The sequence below is a fragment of the Triplophysa rosa genome, linkage group LG19 (genome assembly GCF_024868665.1).
Source record: "Triplophysa rosa linkage group LG19, Trosa_1v2, whole genome shotgun sequence".
Classification (NCBI taxonomy): Eukaryota; Metazoa; Chordata; class Actinopteri; order Cypriniformes; family Nemacheilidae; genus Triplophysa; species Triplophysa rosa.
Window position 1 is genome coordinate 15,357,047 of NC_079908.1, and position 22,065 is coordinate 15,379,111.

The 22,065-nt window shown below is 39.0% G+C and overlaps 1 protein-coding gene across 1 annotated transcript in view; it reads right to left on the reverse strand.

Annotated features, from left to right (window-relative positions):
• Positions 1-22,065, reverse strand: part of atp2a2b (ATPase sarcoplasmic/endoplasmic reticulum Ca2+ transporting 2b) — a 33,631-nt gene that overhangs the window by 3,051 nt on the left and 8,515 nt on the right. The window contains exons 6-15 of the mRNA XM_057360336.1: positions 7,132-7,212; positions 6,453-6,538; positions 5,297-5,761; positions 3,520-3,608; positions 1,803-1,905; positions 1,455-1,586; positions 1,191-1,310; positions 870-1,088; positions 449-784; positions 123-343 (exon numbers count right to left, since the gene is read on the reverse strand). Coding sequence (XP_057216319.1) covers positions 123-343; positions 449-784; positions 870-1,088; positions 1,191-1,310; positions 1,455-1,586; positions 1,803-1,905; positions 3,520-3,608; positions 5,297-5,761; positions 6,453-6,538; positions 7,132-7,212 — 1,852 coding nt within the window. The remainder of the gene's footprint in view (positions 1-122; positions 344-448; positions 785-869; positions 1,089-1,190; positions 1,311-1,454; positions 1,587-1,802; positions 1,906-3,519; positions 3,609-5,296; positions 5,762-6,452; positions 6,539-7,131; positions 7,213-22,065) is intronic.

Sequence of the window (22,065 nt, forward strand, 5' to 3'; positions counted from 1 at the left end):
CGTGTGCCTTGATAATGTTTGTAGTCTAAATATTTAAATTCTATTCTTATTTATATCCATTCTATTATTGGCTACGCTATGTACGTGCCAATGAGAAAAAAAGACAATTTAACAATCCTTACCAGACCACCTCGCCCACATTTGAAGAGATGAGGTAGCGGATGAACTGTTTCATGTTGTTGTAAATGGCTCGACCTTCCTCCACTGCGGCCACAATGGTAGAGAAGTTATCATCGGCAAGCACCATCTCAGAGGCCGTCTTGGCCACCGCCGTGCCCGAACCCATAGCGATGCCGATTTCAGCCTTCTTCAGAGCAGGTGCATCATTCACACCATCTCCAGTCTGTTAGACAAACAACACAGTAACTTTAAGATTGTGTAAAGTTTATTCATGCGTTTAAAACAAGGGGAATTGATCTGTTGTGATTTCAGTGGACGACAAGCTTACCATGGCAGTGATCTCGTCATACGACTGTAGGAACTCCACTATCTTGGATTTGTGGGAGGGTTCGACTCGGGCGAAGCAACGGGCTGTGAGCACCGCCTCACCCTGGGCAGCAGGAGACAGGTCGTCGAACTCTCGGCCGGTGTATGCCATGCGCGATACGTCGTCTCCCTCACCAAAGATGCCGATGCGTCTGCAGATGGCGACGGCTGTGCCCTTGTTGTCACCGGTGATCATGATCACTCTGATGCCCGCCTGTCGACACAGTTTGATGGAAGCTGCTACCTCAGCTCTGGGGGGGTCCAGCATGCCCACACATCCCACGAAAGTCAGATCCGTCTTAAAACAATAAACAGAGCTTGTAAAAATGTATTTTACCCTCAATTTCATTAACGCTGATGTGCACTTTGAATCAAGCTCGCACCTCATACTCAATGAATCGGCTAGAGTCCTCCAACACCAAACTTTCTTTACTCAGGGGATTGTCTCGGGTGGCCAGAGCCAGACAACGTAGTGTGTCACGTCCTGAGCCATACTCACGGATCACAGACAGGATCTTCTCTTTAATACCTGCTGTCAAGGGAACTTTGTTCCCACCCACTCGGATGTGCGTGCATCTGTCAATCACTCCCTCCGGAGCCCCCTGCACCCAAAAACAGCATAAGTTTAATAAACCACAAAACGAGGTGTTAAATCACAAAACATTTACTTTTGTCGAGCATGTTTTAACAGGGTATAATGTCACCTTAACAAACATTTTGCCCATAGAGGAACGAGCTTTGTTAGGAGTGCAGTACACCGACATGGACTTCCTGTCTCTGGAGAACTCAAGAGTGAATTCCTTCTTCATCAGCTGCTTGATGACCTGAGAGAGAGAGACCAACACATTCCTCAAAAATGAGAGCCATTTCATCACTGAAACACAGAGGCGTCGTATAGAAATACATGTGAACTTCCATGACCTCATAACCCAACAATATTGCTACCAGCAGTTGGAAATGCGACTTACAGAATTGCATGCGTTCGCTCGCTCAACCTTGGAAAGACCCTTCAGGTCTGTGTCAAACACGTTCATTTTCTCCACCAGACATGTGAGGGCGGTCTCTGTGGCTTCTCCCACCTTCTCGTACACACCTTTGGCCTGAAATTCACGAGTCGTTGCTTAAAATCTTGAAACTGTGTGTCAGTAAAATGCTGCACAAATATAAACTAGGGCTGTCTATCTGGTTGTTCATTTTTATGCTATTAATTACATAACCAGTATGTGTATTATTTAAATGCATTATTTTTTAAGTCAACAGTTGTTCTGAATTACTGTACGTGTTGTGTGCAGCTAGTTGTATATGACATCGCATACCTCATTGTAATCCAGAGAGGAGTCATTGCACAAAGCACAGATGGAGGCCATTTCAACCAGAGCTTCATACTGGGAGCATTTCACTGGTTTACCCTCATGAAACCTGGAACCAATTAATTAAAAAGAATTTACAAAAGTGCACTCTACTCACATTTCAATACAATACACCATCGTTTACAATTACGATAGTATCATGCAATTTTAAACAACTTCATGTAAAAAATGAAACTCAATTAAGTTAATTATTTCCAAACCATTAACAATTTTCAATGGCATTTCTTCTTTTGTTAAAGAACTGACAACACTTAAAGGGATACTCCACCTTAAAGAGATACTCCACCCAAAATGAACATTCTTTCATGAATTACTCAACCTCAAGTTTTCCAAACCTGTATAAATGTCGTTGTTCTGTTGAACACAGAGAAAGATATATGGAAAAAATGTTAGCCGCTGACATTTCTGAAACATCATTGACTACCATAATAGGAAAAATAAAAATGGTAGTCAAAGGTGCCATAGAACGGTTCGCTTTCCTAAATTCTTCAAAATATCTCATTGTGTTCAACAGAACAAAAAAATACAATAATTTTTCCTAGTATGTTAGTCAATGATGTCCCAGATATGTCCGTTGCAAACATTTTTACAAATATCTTTCTTTGTGTTAATCAGAACAAAGAAATGTATACAGGTTTATAACAACTTGAGGGTGCACTGTAAACCCAAATGTTCAAAATAATCAAACAGATCAAGTAATGTAAACTTAATTTTATAAAAAAAGTTCTACTTACTTAAATATTTGAGTAAAGTATAATGATTATTTTTGATTAACTTGAATAAAACTCAAAAATTTTATTTGCTCCTTACTTAATTTAAACATGTTAATTCAACAATTGGTCAAGAAGGATTTCCAATTCCCAGCATGCTTTGCGTCAGACTGCATTAGGAGAGTAAATAAAAAAAAAAGATTATTTTATATGTTTTTAGTAAAGTTAAAGACTTGTTAGTGTTTAATGTTCACTTCTCTTAGATATTTAGAAGAGTTTGACATATTTTTCAGTTTTGTGGTTACCATTGTTTAGAAGAGTGGTGCATGTGCCTAGTCTCTGCGAAGCTACATTTCACCTGTAACATGTGTTATGTCACCAGTGAGCAGTAACTGTTCTAATGCCAGTTCTGAGATCAGTCTCTTCTTGCTCATTTTGGATTGCATAATTCAAGGTGTTTGATTTATGCATATTAAGACTAAGGAATATGCAAAATAATGAAACCGAAAGAATTTAGTTTAGTTAACTTAAAAATGCAATTTTGGTACTTGTTTAAGTTCTGTCTACTACATAAAAAGGATAAATTAAATATTTAAGTCGCACTAACTAAGATTTCTTACGAACTTTAACTTAACAGTAATCAAAATTTGAAGGTTCTGCTTACTTAAACCAAGAATCTCTAAAACTCAAAAATTTTGAGGCAACTAGTTGCCTCAAAATATTTGAATATTGCCAACTTATCTGGGTTTACAGTGTGAGTAAATGACAGAATTTACATTTTTGGGTGGAGAAGGTTTAAATGAACCTTCTGTATCAAAAATGACAGTCAATAATAACACTGAAAAATAAAACTACATTCATATAAAATGTAAATAAAAAATGAGAGAGCTAAACCCCGAGAGAATGTCTTAAAAACATAAAACCCAAGTATTTCCATACGAAAAAAACCTTACACTTGTCCATCAGGGGCGTATGTAGATCCAGTAATGGTGAACTCTTTCAAAGAACAGCTGTTTCCATTGGCTTGATCTACAATAAACATCTGAAAAAACAAAAGACATTCCCAAAATGATATTAATAAACAGGTTTCCACCAGCAGGTGGCAGAACACTCCACCACAGAATATAACAAACCAGCTGTTCATAAAAACATCCCAACTCCACCTGACCTGCATGTCATAGCAGAACATATGTACTAGGAAACAATACCCCACACGACATGCACTTAAGGGTGAGTTTGAGGTCAGACGGACTTTAAAAATCCACCAAAAAGCCCAAACTGCCATTTGGGAATTTTTTAGCCACTAAACATTATGAGATCCCCCTGCATATAGCAGGAACAGAACAGAATGAAGGCGATGAGAGTGAGTGGGATGGTACAGTGGAAGAGCTTTCATGTTGTAGCGCTCTGGCGCGGTGTACGACAGCAGAAATACAGAGACAGAGAGACAGGCATATACTTTCTGAAGGTACCTGGCACTGCGCAGAACACGTTATTAGCTAAAAAACTTGAACAATGCCACTCGTTTGCCTACAGCACTCCGAGATTTCACTCCCACATCAAATATGTTTTCAGAGAGTGGAATATAAGTGTAACAGAAAAAGGAAACTACAATGTTACATTTTGTAATCGCACATGTGCTTTCCCATGCAAACCTCACTGTCACAACGCTAGGACGACACTGTGCCCAAGATGTAACTATAAACCGCAAGATTTGGCATATTTGTTTGTTTAACAAACAAAAAGTGTCTATAATCTATAATCTAATCTATAGTTTGAGCAGTGGTAATATTGGCAAACTCCACTAATTGAAAAGCTTTCGTTTCTGAAACACGCCGCCATATAGGCTAGTCTTATTTTTAGCAGTTGGAGCAAACTGAACATTTTCAGTAAAAAAATAGCTTTTCCCTCATCCTCAGAATAAATCAAGTCTTATATTATTGAATGAATGAATGAATGAATGAATGAATTCATCTTCAATTTTACGGTTTCTCACATTTGGATTGTACATAATGTACAACCTACAGCAAGAGCACTGCTGTAGATCAGAGCTGGATCTCACACAAGGTCGGTTATGCAACACTACTGCAAGTAACTGACTACTGCATACTGATCAGAGCGAGAGACTGGAAGATGACGAGATAAAGCATGTTTTGCTTTGAAATGGATCAAATAAAAACATGAAAGATATAAAGAGGCATTTCACAACAACCTGGGGCAGTCTGACACAAGGTCAATATGCATCTGTGTGATAAGACGGTTTAAAGAAATGAACAATTTGCTGATATCAAAGCCACAGTTAAATAGTTTTCCCACGACTTGGTGTAAAACCAATAAATGTCACGTAAAAAATACAGCCCCGAATCCGTCTCTAGTTTTTTTTATGAGCATTTTCGGCCAATGGTTATTGCAGTAATATCGCTCTCAGTGCTTGGCTGCGGCCCAGCCCACAAATTTCTAAACAATAACAGACCCACTGTTAGCATGAAGGAAATTATGGGCTAGACGTAATTTGTAAAAACCCAGGGTGGAAAGTAATTATTTCCCCTTTGATGAAGCAGTTTAGTAGAATTAAAGGATTAGCTCCTGTAAAATGATATTACTGTTGCCATTCACTCACTCATCATGTCTTCTATGACTTTTTCTTCCTTGCAAAACGACTACATTCTGAAAAACAACTTTCCCTTTTGTGGGAATCCATTCCCTAAATCCTATTCCCAAAATCCTTACCCTGCAGACAGACATCTGATTGGTGGTTAATGTTCCGGTCTTATCAGAGCAGATGACAGAAGTGCAGCCCAGGGTCTCCACAGAGGGCAGAGATCGCACGATGGCGTTCTTCTTGGCCATTCGACGGGTCCCCAGAGCCAGGCACGTGGTAATGACGGCGGGCAGGCCTTCTGGGATGGCGGCCACAGCCAGCGCGACGGCGATCTTGAAATAGTACACGGCCCCGCGTATCCACGAGCCGCCGTGGACGGGGTCGTTGAAGTGTCCGATGTTGATGATCCACACGGCGATGCAGATGAGCGTGATGACCTTGGAGAGCTGCTGGCCGAACTCGTCCAGTTTCTGCTGCAGCGGCGTGCGTTCCTGCTCCGTGGATACCATCTCGTCGCGGATTTTGCCGATCTCAGTGTTCACTCCAGTGGCAATCACTACGCCGACAGCCTTGCCAGCAGCGATGTTTGTTCCCTGTAAACACAAATTTGTGAGTAAGCTTTAAGGCAACAATTAAGATGATCGTGTTGTTTTTAATTATTTTGCTCATAAGGTGATTTATTAGGTAAACTGAAGATCTCAACATGCTGCAAGATAGTTTCAAATATATGAATTCTATGATCATAAATGATGTATAATATATAATCATTTAGAATATATAAATGTAAAAAACCCTAAACATAAGCAATGTTAGCAAGCGTCACTTTAAAGGGGAACTTGACCAAAAAATGAAAATTCTGTAATGAATTACTCACCCTCTAGTTGTTCCAAACATGTATAAACTTCTTTGTTTGGTTGAATACAAAGAAAGATATTTGGAAGAATGTTATCAACTGACAGTTTTAGGGCATAATTGACTACAGTTGTAGAAAAAAATTAAATGGTAGTCAAAGATGGCACAGAACAGTTTGCTTTCCTAAATTCCTCAAAGTATCTTTTATGTTCAACGGAAGAAAGAAAAAAATATTCCTATGGTAGTCAATGGTGCCCCAGAACCGACAGTTGCTAACATTCTTCCAAATATCTTTGCATTCAACAGAACAAAGAAATGTATACAGGTTGAGAACTCTAAGGCGAGTAATTCATCACAGAATTTTCATTTTTGGGTGGAGTGTCCCATCAATATGATGTCAACAGCGGCCATGTGAGGTCAAGACTGACTTACAGAGAAGAGCATGTTCTTTTTGTCCTGGTTCACAGCACGAGGGTCAGGGACAGGGTCTGTATGCTTGATCACTGACACAGATTCTCCTGCAAAAAGTGCACGTAATGAGAGGCTGACAATAAAAATCCTTACAAACCAGACAGTACGGTTCCACCTGACCACCCATTAAAGTGAAATAAATAAAGATCAGGCTAGCAGTTCATCAGGCAGGTATCCAAGCTTAAGTGCTTTATGGGCAGTTGTGTATTTGTGCTTTAGTTCTGTTCGGAATGGAACATTTCTCGACAAAAAAATTGCAGAGGACGGAGCTGAAAAGACCAAAAAGTCGTGCGGTCCGTTACCAATTAAGGCAGTGAAGCAAGACCTGACTCGTACAAGAGCGCTTCCTTTGTGTCTTTTCCCCTAACAGGACTGCAGAGACTGAATACAGCTGACCTTTCTTCAAATTAAGCAGGACTGAGCTTTCTCTGAAAAATGTCTAATTTCCCACCTCATATCAACCACTAAACTGGCTTTATAAGGCGGCCAACTCTGGCAGTGTATTCAATAGCATCACTGCACTGCTGCTGCCAAATCTACAGCCCTACGACCAAAAATATATATTGTATGAATCTGAAGTTTAAAATAAATCTGTTGAGTGTGGTGTAAAAATAAACATAGTAAATTATGCAGGCCTCACCTGTTAGAATAGACTGGTCCACCCTCAGGGTTGTCGACTTGATTGAAGTCAAGCGAATGTCAGCAGGAACTTTGTCACCCACTGAAAGGAAACAAACCATGCTGTTAGGTGGCGATAATTCAGCTCTTGGCAAGCGATATTATGAAACATGAATGAGGCCAACCAGAACAATGTTGCCATGTATGTCTGAATTTATAAGCACATTTAGCAATTCCATGTAAGTGTTAACCTTAAGATGACAAAATCAAGTTTTTACCAAAGGTTTTCATCATACTGATAGCTCAGATGTCAATATTTGATGGTTTAAATACCCATGTGAAGTATTTCTGAATGTTTTTACAGCATGTTTTCTGTTGTTTTTAAAGCAGTTTTCCATAGTCAGGTAAATGAATTGTCACATCCATAACGGTATATATTCCTCATAAATGGGCATATAAAAATTACAATAACTATTTAATGTTCTAAACAGCCATCCCTTCTCATTCGTTGGGTATTATTCCTTCTGGTTTGTAAATTTTAACTTACAGAAATCCCAGAAAGTATGTTGTCTCTCAATACATGCATCCTTTTCGTCACATCATTTTCTCTTTTAAAATAGAAAACTAATCCATAGATATTTTTCTGATGTCTGGACAACAGGGTTTTAGTAAAATATAAACAGATGATTCAATATATTGCCAATAAATACATTCTCTGAGAATTTATGTGTCAAATTTTGACTGAAAATGTCACATGCGTAACGTTGGATTTGCCCATTTATCGAGCGCCAATAAAAATGCAGCGAGAACACTTCATCTCAACAACCAATGTACAGTTGTACTTGTCAGCCCATCTGCATCGGCCTATACCTCCTTGTGACAGCGAAGGTGTCACTACACCAGTGGTCGCCAACCCGTCGATCTTTGAGACGTTACTTGTCGATCCCCGAAAGTAGGCTAATACGAAAATGGAGAGACAAATATATTGTGCCTGATCAATGTCCAGTTTTGCAAGCGCATCTCTCTTTCTCTTCATTCAGTGGTTGTATGTTTTTAAGTTCTGCATTAATCTTTTCATGGCTGTATAAATAATTATTCCCTGGCCTGCGTGAGTTTTTAATGCGACCGTTATCATTAATCACATTTCACTGTGATGCACGACTGCGCGTGATCGCTCTTCAGTGTTTCTAATGTCGGTAGTCCGTGATCAAACGCAAAATGAGACTCGCGTAACTGTCATTTGGAGGTCACTATACTGTTGCGGTGCATTATGCTTAAAACCAGTTTATTCATATGACATAAAAATGTCACTTGTTCGTTGGCGTTTTTGTGCTTTTACACTGGATGCGCAAGCAAGCTCCGCGGTTTCATACTGTCCGCGTATCTTGAGTCGCGGCTCTCTGTCTTCAGCGAATGTAATTTACTAGTGTGAGCAACTGGATATGGTGAGAAAGTGTCGCATTTTAATGTTGAGTTTGTCTGAAAGACAACATCGGTCTATTCACAAAGTTGTAATAGTGAATGATCCGCGGGTCTGTCAGTGATGGTAAACTGCACCAGTACTATCTCATGCGGGAGATGACATCTCCTGCTGATATCCTATTTATGTTTTCAATTAGCCTAATATGATAGCCCATTCCATACTACTACCTTTAGCTATTTTGTGAAACAGATACTTATTACAAAGACATTATTAGACGGGTAAAAGTAAATAGATAAATGATTTAAAATAAATAATTAACGTTGTTGTTATTATTAGGGCCTATTTATAACATTTCCATCTATATGATGTATTTACTTAATAAAAGTAAACTAAATTAATGCATCATAAAGAACAAATCTTTATACAGTAAATACCTAAATAATTAGGGTCTTGTTAAACTTATTCTAAACCTTGTTTTAATGTCAATCTGTCATGTATGAATTAAAGTCCTTGAACTGGTGTTTAAATTGGTGTTTTTCACCTCATTATGGCACACTGAAAGTGGCAACTCTACATGTTACAGAGTTTGCTTAGTTGCATCTGAAAAGTGGAACAAAGAATTTCAGGTAATTCAAATAGACCCACAATTATAGACTAAATAAAAGGCCTCAAGCAGGAGGTTCAATCTGGGCTGTTTTTATTTTCAACTTTTTGAATGGTAGATCTTGCCTTTCAACAATTCTGACGTCGGGGATCTTAGGCTCAAAAAGGTTGTTGACCACTGCACTACACTTTCAAATTCATGTTCATATGGAACAGTCCCGAGATGAAACCATAAGCCACCAGGCAATCTTGAACAGTAACAGCTCCACAGCCAGTGCATTGGCAACTGAAAAAAATCGAGTACCAAAAACATGACTCACTAAAAATACAATAAAAATACATATTACTAAATGTTTTTGAGCTGAAATTTCAGCACTTTCAATGATCTGTTATGTCACATTTGCTCTTAAAGCTGCACGAACCAGAAAAAAGCTGTGGCTTATTTAAGACATCTCAGAATCTACTGGATCACAGACTGAAGAGCGCATTTCCACCATCGCGCCGAATCATTCTCGTTGCTTAATCGTTCCACTCCGTGCCGGTTCATGCCAGCCGGTACGTAAATGGTTTCATTTCCACCGCAGGGCTGATAACGGAAATACCTTGGTTTATGGAGTGTCCAACAACAAGTTTATGTACATGGAAGGTGTAAAAACTAGAGAAGCACCGATTGCAATTTTCTTTGCCGATTCCGATTTTATTATAAGTGAAACCTGCAGATTCCGATTTTTGCCGATTCCGATTTTCTATCCACAAACTATAATTGACAGTATACTGTATATAAAACTATATTAACTTTTCTTCAATACACATTTTTTTTATTTTCATTGAATAAATGATTGAACATTACAATTTCCCCAAATTTCCCTAAATGCAGTTCTCCAAGCTGCATTAAATTACAGAATCTTCTCTTTCCCAAACAACTCTTAAATTGAAGAACTCTGTGACTGAAAAGAAGTACAAATAATAAAATATAACTAAACATGTCACTTAATTTACCTTTTTCATTTTTGTACTCATCTCACAAAAGTCTACGATAACAATAAAATACTTCAACTTTATTCTCGTCTGTTTCTGTTTATGAAACTAACATTGCTTTATTTAATTTTTTCTGAAATGTAAAATAAATGGTCTTTATCTTGTGTCTGTAGTATTAAAATAAGTGGGTTGATTTTTGCTGCAACTTCAATAAAAAAGTAAAAAATCTTATGAGTGAATTCTACTCTAAAGATGTATATGTATTTGCAGGTTTTTGTGTTAGTAAAGAACTCAATCGGATATATATTACATATATTGGTTGATTTAAATCGGAATCGGCAGGTTTCACTTGTAATAAAATCGGAATCGGCAAAGAAAATTGCAATCGGTGCATCTCTAGTTTTTACACCTTCCCTGCGAAGAGGATGTGTGCCAGCTTTTCCGCACACAAAAGATCAGAAAAGCACCAGGCCCAGACAATGTCTCACCCTCCTGCCTGAAAGTCTGTGCGGAGCAGCTGTCACCCATCTTCACTAATATTTTTAACAGATCTTTGGAGCAGTGTGAAGTCCCTTCATGCTTCAAACGCTCCACCATCATCCCTGTACAGAAGAAACCCAAAATCTCTGGACTTAATGACTACAGGCCTGTTGCTTTAACATCTGTAGTCATGAAGTCATTTGAGAGACTTGTACTGGCCCACCTGAAGGACATCACCAGACCACTTCTTGATCCCCTCCAGTTTGCTTACCGAGCAAACAGGTCTGTGGACGATGCAGTAAACATGGGACTGCATTACATCCTACAACACCTAGACAGACCAGGGACTTACGTCAGGTTCCTGTTTGTAGACTTCAGCTCGGCCTTCAACACCATAATCCCAGACCTCCTCCTGCCCAAGCTTACCCAGCTCTCTGTGCCAACCTCTACCTGTCAGTGGATTATTAACTTCCTGTCGAACAGGCAGCAGCTAGTGAGGTTGGGAAAATTTAAATCCAGCACATGTACCATCAGCACCGGAGCTCCTCAAGGATGTGTTCTTTCTCCACTGCTATATTCACTCTACACAAACGAATGCACCTCTACAGACCCTTCTGTCAAACTCCTGAAGTTTGCAGATGACACCACAGTCATTGGCCTTATTCAAGACGGTGATGAATCTGCCTACAGAAAGGAGGTTGCTCAGCTGGCTGCCTGGTGTAGTCAAAACAACCTAGAGCTGAATGCATTCAAGACAGTGGAGATGATAGTGGATTTCAGAAGGAACCCTCCATCACTTCCTCCCCTCACCATCCTGGACAGCACTGTGGATACTGTGGAGTCATTCAGGTTCCTGGGCTCCACCATCTCTCAGGACCTGAAGTGGGAGTCCCACATAGACTCCATTGTAAAGAAGGCCCAGCAGAGGTTATACTTCCTCCGTCAATTGAGGAAGTTCAACCTACCACAGGAGCTACTGACCCAGTTCTACTCAGTGGTTCATCTAATCTGTTAATATGTATATTCTACTATATACTACCCTGTACAATGTCTCTTATATGTTATTATACCCCATTTTCTGTACAATAGTCTTTTATTTTATATATGCATATTTTAGAATCTTTTAGACTGTAAATCTTATTATATTTGTATTGTCATTGTGTTGAATGTCTGTACTAGATGCTTCCACCACCAAAGAAAATTCCTTGTGTGTGCAAGCACACTTGGCAATAAAGCTCTTCTGATTCTGATTTATTCATTTTTTTATATTTTGGATTTTTAAAAACAAGTAGAAGTTGTGTTGAATGTCATTTCACCTAGGTGAAATGACCACAGTTTTAACGTAAGACAAGGAATCAGGTTGAATGGAATTTACGTTTGTTTTACACAGAGTGAACGACTTCAACATGAGTTTAGCATGTGTCAGAGTTTAGCATGATTCTAATAGCATCACCGTTAGCATACATACCCCATGTAGACGGAGCAGCGAGAGATGAACTACAGTCTGTACAGTACATGCGTGTGCACGCGCGTGCAGTCAGCGGATATGAGAGATGCGCGTCAGTCAGCAGAGACTCGCGGTCCGGTGGACCCACATGCGAGTATAAACGAGCCGTGAAAGACAGGCTGTGCGCGCGCACGTTTACATGTTTACTTGCGGCTTTGAGTGTACTGACGGCTGTGACGTTCTTGCCCGCATCACGGGCAACAGAAGATCGGCTTGGAATCGGCGAGACGTGAGACTGACCGGTGTTGTGCCGAGAAATGCACCCCTGCCAGATTCTGCACCTCCTTCAATAACACGATGTCCGATTGGCTAATTCTAACCCCTCCCCTCCCCACACCTAATCCTAATCCCAACCTATCCCCTAACACCTAATCCTCACCCTAACCATTGTGGGGAGGGTGGGTGCATAATTTGGCAGGGGTGCATTTCTCGGCATTACACCGGCCGGTCACCGGTCGGGCCGATCATACGAAAAACCGGCCGATTCCGGTCTCTGGCCAGTCAATCGGTGCACCTCTAGTAAAAACTCTATTATTTCATAATAATAGGCAGTTATTCTTACCTTACTTCTTGACTGACTCTCAAATGATTCGTTCCGAAATTCATCTGTCTAATCCCCTCCTTTCTGCTACCCTAATATGCAATACAAACCGAACCGTGGATTTTGTGAACCTTTCCACCCCTACCATCAGTCAAACAGTATTTTAACAACTTAAACATCATATGCTTTCTACAAGGCCCTGAACACTGCAGGGATTAATGAACAGCATCATATGCTTCAAAATGTGCAAGTTCGGCCTGGACATGGATAAAAATAGCCGGTGCTTCATTCTTTCCACAAACAGAGAGGGGGTTAGTAATTGCTACTAAAAAAGCTAATGTAAATAACTTTAATCTTTCCCAAACAAATCTTTTAATTAACAAGGAGATGGATACATTCGCCGGCTTAAACACTTGACGTTTATAAGTCATTTGCGATGACGTCCAAACTTAAATGACTATGAAAGAAGAGAAGAATAATCAAGATTCTTCTCACAGGATGTTCTAGAAAAAGACTTCAAATAACCTGAAGATACAACGCTGGATGCATTGCCTTTTCTGGACCAAGATTTGACCAGCATGTGCATGCATTGATAGGCCCTTAATAATGGGGGGGCAGCATGACGGGTGGTAGTCCCACAACCGATATATGACCTAAAATGGAAAAACTATTTTGATATGAACTACAGTCAAGCTAACACCTAATATAAACCGTGTTTGTTGGAGATGATATGCTAGTAGAACGAAAAGCTCAGTTCTCCATGTTTAAGATGTTGCAATTTATACAGACTGTACATATTTATATATTATACAAATTATTTTTTTCACATTATACAAATTTGGAATATAGAAAATATATAGTATATAACGCAGCACTACATAATGTATTGTCATTTAATGTTATTTTTAAGTTCTGTTAAGTACACATACACAAAGATAGTGAAGGTCACTTAATGTTGCTCTTAAAAGGCTCTGGATAGCTAACATCCTAAAAATATTGTTTCAATATCCCTAAAATACACATTTATAATGCCCCCTAAATCAAACTTAAATGTAGAACATGAGCTCAATTTAAAGCTCAAGTTAGAAGACTGTCATCTAACAGGGTAACCCACTTTTGGATAGACAAGGACAGAAGCACCTTTAAGAAATCATTTTAGAACCATTTCATGTTATCCTAATAATGCTGGTTTAATGACAAAGAGTAATAAAGTTAAAATGTGTACAAGCCTCAGGCATTTTAATTAAAGGAACGCTCAAAATGTCTTCCGAAGCCTATCAAGATTCTTTATTGTTCCCTTGATGACTTGATTCTTTAAAAAGAGCAAAGTTACATTAGCTCATCTTTTAAGTGATCTTTTGTTCGATCTCATATATGGCAATTTAGGGAGGTCTAATCTTTTCACAGGAATCATTAGCATTCTTATACTGATTATGTTTTGCTCTGTCCTTGAACGTCCTTGGTAGATTTGCTCTCTCGCCTCTAGCCATCTCATTTCACCGCACCTCCCCAGAGAGCGCATCACTTGAGGGAACCGGCTCGAAAAGCCGCGAGTGCAGTGGTGACGCAAGCGCGTAAACACGCGGGCCGGATGTGCTCCATGTCCTGCAGACAAGACAACTTGTTCTCTGAGTCTGTTCCCACTGTTGCCTATGGGACAGATCTGCTGTCGAGGACTGTGAGGGAGGACAAAGAGCAGAACACCTCCCCCGTTAAACACAAGAGAAGAGAGAGCAGCCATCTGGTTGACCGATTATTTATCTCATTGAAACTGCCCAGCTCTTAACATCAGATCCGGTCTCTGCCTTTCATTCTCTCCCTTTGCTGGAACAGGGTGGTGGATTAGACTATGTGTAAAATACTCTAGTAAAATATGGTGACCTCACCACCACAGGCCCAAAGAATCTGTATACCTGACTGGGAATACCTGAGGGCATAATTGTTTTAGTTGTTTAAATGGTAACTCCTGGTTTGTTAGTAAATTGAAAAGCATTTATTTGTGGACCGGATGTTCACAGGAAGTCATACAACGCATATAAACCACATTCAAAAGCCAGTGTACACTGCTTGCTTGTCACTTCACTGCAGCGGTTTGCATGTGGCAAAGGCAGTTGGCTCATGTTTCTAACACTTTCCATTTCCACTTTTTAAAGTCAAACCCCTAATGGTTTGTATCAGCATGTAGTGTTACTGTATTCCCCTGGATGATCAGTGACTTGTCTCTGTCTCTGCTTTGTCCCAGCATCCTCTCGCACACTAGTCTCCCTGGCTAACGTCTTACTACACTGAGGTCCCATAAGGTCAGGTCTTGCTCGAGAAACCGTATCTATAAAATTCTATAAAAAATCAATAAGGCACCAATACCACCTCAGTGTGACCGGTTTGGTAGTGCCCAGTATAACACAAATGTAAATTCATGGATATTTTTTTAAAGACTTTCAGTACTATCATAACCACCAATAAAAGGACATTTATTTATGGGTCTATTAATTCAATGGTGCATTAAAATGACTAAGTCTGGACTTGAACCTACCAACAACAGAAGCTGCAACAGAAGCTGCAACAGCTCACATTTAAAGGAACGGTTCATCCAAAAATTGGAAATTCTCTTATCATTTACTCACCCTCAAGTTGTTCCAGATCTGTATAAATTTCTTTATTCTGATGAACACTGAGAAAGATATTTTGAAGAATGCTTGTAACCAAACAGTTCTTGGCCATCATTGACTACCACAGTAGGAAAATTTTCATTGTAAATTTCTTTGTTCTGTTGAACACAGAAGATATTTTATATAATGTAGCAAAGCAAACAGTTCTTGGACACTTTTGACTACCATTGTAATTTTTCCTACTATGATAGTCAATAGGCACTTTCTGACCAGATAAGTTCAGGAACAAAGTTCTGATCGCATTCGCACCGGCAAAAAGGAACTATTTAGTGACATAAGCAAGTCAACAGCAACACATTTAGGTGCATCTGTCAAACAACGATAAACAACAGAATGGTGGAGGATGCTGTGATTGGTGCTGTGTTCGGCCAATCAGCGTTCGCTTGCATCACAGGTCGTTCATGTACGGTTACAAGCATTTTTCCAAATATGTGACCCTGGATCACAAAACCAGTCTTAAGTAGCACGGGAACATTTTTAGTAAAAGACAAAAATACATTGTGTGGGTCAAAATTATCGATTTTTCTTTTATGCCAAAAATCATTAGGATATTAAGTAAAGATCATGTTCCATGAAGATATTTTGTAAATTTCCTACCTTAAATATATAAAAACTTTATTTTTGTGAGTGGATGGTCTGCCACAGTGCCCCTGATTAACAACTTCAAAGACAATTTTCTCAATATTTTGATTTTTTTTGCGCTCTCAGATTCCAGAGTTTTAAACGGTTGTATCTCAGCCAGATATTGTCCTATTCTAACAACGCATATATCTATAGAAAGTTTATTTATTCTGCTTTCAGATTATGTAAAAATCTCGATTTTGAAAAATTGACCCATAAGACTGGTTTTGTTGTCCAGGGTCACATATATTTCTCTGTGTTCATCAGAACAAAGAATTTTATACAGATTTGGAACAACTCGAGGGTGAGAAAATGACAGAATTTTATTTTTGGGTGAACTGTCCCTTTAAAATAGTACACCCCAAAATAAATATGTAATCACCCTCATGTCATCCATGAAAAATGTTGAGAATTTTGAGAAATGTCATACGGGTTTGGAAATGACATGAGGGTGCGCAAATGATGAAAGAATTTTCATTTTTGGGTGAACTATCCCTTTAAGAGGAAATTTTCCTCTTAAATCCCTATCTGCTAAAATTTCCTCAATGAAAGCAAAGTTGCAGACAAACTTTCAGTTCCACTTAGTTTGACATAAAAATAGAGCTCCACATTGTAAAAGGCTTTCAAGACAATGTGAAAGAAGAGACATGCACTGATGAACGGTCAATTACTGCTGCTGCCCTGCAGATGAAAGAAGATGCTCCCAGAGCCCAAACACATATCAGATGTTTGCATGCATGAAGGACAGTGGGGTTATAGAAACACCTCATGTGTCTCAATGTACTAAGACAATGTGTCTCATTCAATAAGCATGCGTGCACACAAATTTGTGCATGAAACCTGCGTACGAACACTTTCACAAACAAATCATATAGATATTAGGGCTGTCAAACGATTAATCGCATCCAGAATAAAAGTTTTTGTTTACATAATATATGTCTGTGTACTGTGCATATTAATTTTGCATTTATTAACACAAAAACATAAACATACATGTATATACAGTATATTTAGGAAATATTTTGATGTATTTATTTAGATTTACCAATAATTGAAATTATTAATAAACGTTTATAAAAAAGAATATTGTATATTTTTCTTAAATATATGCATGTATGTGTATGTGTTTATTAATTCAAAATTAATATAAACACAGACATATATTATGTAAACATAAACTTTTATTCTGGATGCGATTAATCGTTTGACAGCCCTAATATATATATAAAATTACCCGTAGATGTACATTTAATTTTAAAATGATTTCATCATATACAGTGAAAGAGGTATAAAAGCTGCGTTAGACTATAGCCCGAGCTGCAAGGTTTCTCTGAATAACAGCGCTTTTACAGCTGGCTCTTTAAACTGCGTGTCTGTATAAAAGGTGTTTTATTGTGTATGAACTAACTTTGAGGACTGTGCACTTGGAATTACTTGCGAGAGCGCGTCTGTAGACAGCGTCACATGGGGTTGCCTGGAGTAACTTTGACTTAAGTGATGACAGGTGGTAAAGGAAAGGTTAGGCGGAAAGCCCTAATGTGGAGATGGGCTGGATGTGTTTTAGGCAAATGACTAAACTCGTACACGCGGCGGCTCAATTAGAACACTCCAAATTAACTAACATTAGGACGAGGTTAAGAACAAATTCAAGTACATACACCGTGTTGTGAATTAGGCGGAACGTTTTCGTGGGAGGTTCAAATGTGCGTATAAATACGAAAAATCTACGCAATTATTAGTGAATGAGACTCAATGACTTTGGAAAACCTAAATCTTAACATAAAATGCAAAGTTGGAAGTTAAATGATGCAACGTGTTACGCTGAGTAGTTTTCTCAACAGGCTTCTATGAGAAAATGCTTATTGTAAAAATGTGGTTCTCCTTTAAGTAACAGTGGGTATGACAAGATACATAGAAGGTATTTGCTTTACTTTTTTGTTTTAGTTCATGTAATACATCTAGTAAGTCAATATTACGTTCTAAAAACTGCAGGTTCTTGGGTGTGCAATACTTGCTGCTATGACGCAACAATGTTGAAAATGGTTGCCAGGACATTGCTATGAAAATGCTGTGGCTAGTTGACCTGAAAATGACAATTTCATTATTTACTCATCCTAAAATGGTTTCAACACACAGAATAAAAAATATGCAAGATGACAGAATATCATTTTTGGGTGAACTATCCCTTTAAAAGATTTGTTCAGCTGCAATAACGCTGCTTATTTGCGTCATGTGGTGCGTCACATTCTAAACTCCTTTGAGTTTCGATGAAAAATACATCAAGCAGACGTCATCAGGGAGGATCACCTGCGACATCTGCAAGGGCAGAACTTCGACCTCTAAGCACAAGCTAGAGGACACACGTTAATGTTGACAACCATGAGAGCTCAGAAGCTGTGGGCTCTGGTGTCACTGCACTGCTGCTCGTGTTGACGCTTAACATTCCCCTCACGAGACTCCCTTTCTCCCCGCAGTCCCCTCCTCCTCTGTTTTCTTCCCTCTCATCAACAGTCTTTCTGCTTCTCTCTACTCCTCTGCCCTAACATCTATCTGGGACGCAAAGGGTTAACTTGAATTCACCCAGCTTTAGCTCTCCCGTCTCCTAAATAGAATTCAAACCTTCTATGACCTCCCTCTACTTCTCAAGGATAAAGGGTATGCAGTTCTTTCACTCACTATCTCAGACTGCAGCCAGCAAAACAACACTGAGTGACGCAGGACGACGGCAGCCAATCCGAACTGGAAACAAGTCACTAAGCCTCCTAACAAAGGGTAGAAAATTGATTCAAGTCCTGTGGGGCCAAAAAGTCTGGGTTTTTTCTTCCCCACCCTCCTTTTTCTTCCTGACACAGAGTCTTTTCACATCCCATAATCTAAACCACTCAATGTGCCATCGGAAGCTACTCCACCTACTTGGAGACATTGCATGTAGGGCATCCATACCCTTCTTAACTTATGGAACAGGTACACTTGGTTGCATTACTGCAGGGTGTTAGTCACATCGGCAAGTACATCGACTCGAGAAGTTTCATTTGCTAAACCCATGTGGTTCACCTCACCATGACTAAGCAGCTGTCTAACTCCTCCCATAACTCACACCAAGGCTATCAAGTACCATCTACTCAGGTTTAGCAGAAATACACAATACACACGCACACTGCGCACAAAGGCCCAAACATGACCGCACAGCACTGAGTACCTGTCGAGGGTACTTATGACGTATTGTTTTGGTTGGTTTAGTCACGGCTGAGGTAACACTTGCACACTTGTTGAAATGCTGCAGTTCAACAGGCTGAATGGGACTTTGATATAGCGTTCAGGTAGATCTGGACTGCTGACTAAACATAACCGTGCAATGCGTAAATGACTGTGTAAAGCAATAAGGAAGTGCCACGGTGATATGTTGTAGTGAGTGAAGAGAAACGTGGCGAAATATAGAGCAAGGGGCAACCCGGTTAATCTTTGTGGAAATTAATTCACGTGCAAAGGACAATGAACCGAAGTCAATGGCTGTTATGAAAACGTAGAATCCATGCATGAAAACGGAATTTGAGCGGAATGTCACGGGAGTTGGCAAATGCTGAATTAATAGGAAAGTAGCACTCAAAGTGACGCTCTTGCAGTTTTTTCTGTCTCATTGTGAGGACTGAACACATGAGATTAATCTCCACAGAGTTCATTTCACGAACACTTGAATGTTATATATCGGAAAAGCATGTGAAACACAATGAAACTCGACGGTCTTCACAACAACACACCAAAATAAAAGTGACAATAGTAAAAAACACTATTGTATCTAGTAGGGGTGTAACGGTTCAAATTACCCACGGTTCGGTTTGTGTCGCGGTTTTAGTGTCACGGTTTCGGTTCGGTTTGTGCTATGTTCAGGGAAAAGGGACTACTGACAAATAAAAATAAGAACAAATAATCAAGCTACAAGCACCAATAAAACAACAGAGCAAAGCAGAAAATAAAATAAGATATTGTATATATACCTTTCAAGGTAGAAATGGATTAAAGTAATCAAATAAAACATAACATTGCATATGTACAAATTAGATAAAGACGAATCATAATTGAAGTTACAGAAGCTATTGAGTCACAAGCAGTGAGTGATTTCCTTGACTTTTAACAGACAGCAGGAATATGCTGCTGTCACTTTAAGAGGAATGAAACAGATCCAGTACACTGATACTGTACACATGCGTTGTTTTTCGTCTGTTTCGTCTGTTCACTTAAGACATAACCTACTATGTTTGTTAAGATACTCGACAAGAGGGGCATGTTGACCTACTTCGTGTGTGAATTTGTCCGTTTAAGCACTTCAAAGACAACTCAATATTTGCACCATGTCTGAGACTTTCCTTACGCGTGCTTCGGATCTTCTCACAGCACGCAGTGTGCATCATCTTGCACTTAAATGTTTAAATTGGCAAGGCTTGAATGAGTTTAGTTTAAACAGCAACATGTGCTGTTCAGGTCTCACCTGCACTGCGCGCTCACAGCATCCGGGTGATGAAAGCATAAATGCCTGGTCATATTACAGCATACGTCAATCCTATTGAAATTTGTCTACGTTATTTGATTTGTTGTAGGTATTAAATGTGTATCCATCGACAAACATACATTAGCTGAACTTTGTCAGTCTGTTTTACGCATTATAATTTCTAACAAACCATATTATAAATGCTTCATCAGATTTAAGATGAGCCCTAAAAAGTTTACCAAATTAACTCATTCAATATTTCTAGGTAAAACAGAAAAAAACATATTTTCTTAGCAACTGAAAATATTTACATATATGCATTTTGCAGTCGCTTTTATCCAAGCGTCTTAAAAAAATTATAGCTTGAATGCACTTTAACATCCTTGAGGATGAAACCTCCAAGTACCAAATTACTGCATAAGCTGTGGTTGTAAATTTGTAAACCAAAGGCTTTATAAAATTAGAGTACTGCTCATAAAACTATTCAGTGGTTCCCATTCATAATTGGACTATGGGAGCCTGCCATAGTCTAATTTGTTCTGCCATAGTTTCAAAACGAACCAAAACAACATATCATTGTGTTGTCTGTTTCCCATACATTTAATTATTTGTCCCTGGCTGCCATGAATAGATTTTTCATGATTCCTATTTACATATTTATTTTATCATTTAAAACAGCTTAATTCAATGTAGAGTTGTGAGCGTTTCGCCTCTCTCACATGACAGTGAACTAAATAAAAGGTGGTGGTGTTTTCAATATGCGTTCCTGCATGTTCTTGCCATTCTGCGTAAACGTCAACGGTCACAGATATTATTGACAGAGAAGACGGCTGATCGAGTTTATCATGACTTAACGAAAGGTTAGCAGAGTTTCTCGCACACCCTTTCTCTATGTGCTTGTTGTGAGTCTGTGCGCGTGCGCGCTTGTGTGTTCTGTAGTTGTAACTCTGTGTAAAAGCAACAGTGTATTCGCAGATATTTCTGAATTTGTGCCGAATTGTCTGCGCTATACGCGATCTACAATAAAACTATCAGTCCCATTTAAAATAAAAAAGCGCTCATAACACAACACCACATTGATGTGAACCACAATAGCAGTAAAGGATTTGCGCTGCATGAGACAAACAAGTAATATAGCCAAAATCACCTCATATATCTGCTCTTCAATGTAAATGTCTGGTGATTTTGTCAGACGATGTCGCATTTATAATTCAGGATTTTAGCAGCAGTTAAAGTAACTGCTGGGATTAAACATGAGATGTTATTGGGTCGTGTTCAGTCAATATTTTATACTCGTTTTATGTCTGACAACAGAACAGATAATATGTGAAAATGGCATTCAGTTGTGTTAAAATACAATATAATGTGACAGATCAGAGAGTAGAAGAGAAACTTTGCGAAAGTTTTCAAGTGCCAACACTAGACCAAACGCAAGTGATGATGTCACAAATATGCTAATTAGTGTGTGACGTGACCAGCGCCACAGTCTCTCGAAATCCTGTGGGACACACTGCTAATTATAAATTTCATTAAAAAAAAAACATACACATTTCACATACATGACAAAAGCACACACACACGCACACACACACACAAAAAAACTTTAGCACCATTAGGCACCATTAGCTAATTGCAAGATGAATTGCAT